Source organism: Eurypyga helias, unplaced genomic scaffold (genome assembly GCF_000690775.1).
Source record: "Eurypyga helias isolate BGI_N326 unplaced genomic scaffold, ASM69077v1 Scaffold43281, whole genome shotgun sequence".
In the NCBI taxonomy this organism is placed as follows: Eukaryota; Metazoa; Chordata; class Aves; order Eurypygiformes; family Eurypygidae; genus Eurypyga; species Eurypyga helias.
The window spans coordinates 1-1,701 of record NW_010231155.1 but is presented as its reverse complement, the minus strand read 5'-3'; the positions used below and the strand labels follow the sequence as shown (position 1 = coordinate 1,701).

The 1,701-nt window shown below is 49.4% G+C and overlaps 1 protein-coding gene across 1 annotated transcript; it reads right to left on the bottom strand.

The window, feature by feature from the left end:
• Window positions 1–289: 289 nt before the first annotated feature.
• LOC104503309 (NADH dehydrogenase [ubiquinone] 1 subunit C2-like) lies at window positions 290–1,355 on the bottom strand (the record flags this gene model as incomplete). The annotated part of the gene is made up of 2 exons (XM_010160946.1): window positions 290–339; window positions 1,212–1,355. Coding segments are annotated over 2 exons (194 nt in total), but the record flags the coding sequence as incomplete, so codon positions are not given.
• Window positions 1,356–1,701: the final 346 nt, after the last annotated feature.

The window sequence follows — 1,701 nt, the reverse complement described above, 5'->3', positions numbered from 1 at the left end:
CTCCTTTGCATAAAAATACACGTTGTCCGAACAATCTTCCGTTTTCACAATTAAAATAACTGAAAAGGGGGTGCGATTATCCTGTTCCAAATCCCAGTCGCCTACATCCTGACACACCCTCATGGAAGAGAAGAACCACTAAACACTAAGCATTCAGTTGTTGTCTTTATTACATGAGAGCGAGCAACGGTCCGTGCTCCAAGCCACGGAGGGCTGAACCGTTACCTCCAGCTTGCGACGGCCCCAGCACGGAATTAATTCACGTGGCGTGTCACTGCCGGAGAAATCCTCAGCGAACGGGGTGAAAATCCTCCAAAAGCTCTCCTATTCTCTTCTTGTCTGCAAAGGGTGGAGGTGGGAAAAACCTCATCACCACTGGAAAATCGTATTAAAAATCTCCGGGAGCAAAGCGTTAGGGTTAACAAAGCCACCAAAAATCTCATTTTTGCTACCAACAGCGAGCTCTCAGCTTGCCCCGTGCACTAAACACGTAACCGTTTTCCTCCTGTGGAGAGATCTCAGCATCAACACTTCATTTCCACAGATTCCTTCCGACGTGGCACGATGCAGATCGCGATCCAACCGCCAGTCACCCGCCTGTATTTTATCAGAAAACGGACCGTTTTCACCCAGATTCGCCAGCGCGTTGCTGGGCTTAGTGACTACGGTCAGTAAAACGCTGTTCTTCTCCAAGGCCAGCGGCACCTCGGGTTTCCTGTCTTTGCTATTTATTCTTTTTTTCACCTGGGCTGCTCGTTTTCATAATCCTGCCATTTTTTAAAATCGACATGCACTGCAATTTCACAAGAATAAACAGCAAAACTGTGATTTTTCAGAAGAATAAACCCCATGATTTCTAATCTTCCTTTCTTACTTCGTTTCTCCTTCACTGGCACATTATTTTCTTTGGCTCTGCTGTTTTTATCTTAAAATACGCTTTTAGGAGGAAGAGTTGGTCATCAAGGAAGCTGATCAGCTCAACAAAAGTATTTTTCATACTATAAAATCCTTAAGACTGCTGCAATTTCCATTGTGAATAAGCAGGGAAGAGTTAGCAGTCAGTATTTTCTAGAAAAGAACAGATTCTGCAAGCAGCCCCGCATCAGCTTTACACACAGAAGCACGTATAAACGGATACGTTATGGCCGGGTTTCTTAAAAACCTTAAAAACACAACTTTCTTAAAATAATGAAAACCCCAACCCATTGTACCTGCTGCCTTAAAGTCTGCCGGGTGCTGCCTGACGTACTCCAACAACTCCCTGTCCAGCTTGGCGTGTATGTACTCCGCACGTTTCACAAGGTAATAGCCAACAAACCATCCCACGGTGGTGAACAGGATCTGGCGGTGAACGCCTGCAGCAGGAAGAGGAATGTTCCCCTGGCTCAGCCCGGACACTCTGGCCCCACACGCCCCAGCTCCTCTCTCCCTGCTTTGGTCCCCTCGGGTCCCTGCAGCACCCTCACCTCCAGACGTCCCGTGGTGCCCACCAGCACCCCCAGGAAGCACCTCCTTGTCTCAGAGTCCTTCCCGCCCCCCCCGTATGCCTCAGAGTCACCTCAAATCCCCTCCACTCCCACATCATGCCCCTTCCCCAGCCCCCTTCGTTACCTCCAAGACCCACTGCCAACAGACCCCTCACCTCCGGGCTCCCTCCCCTTCGCTCCCATCCCTGTATCCCTCACAGGCACCCGAAATCCC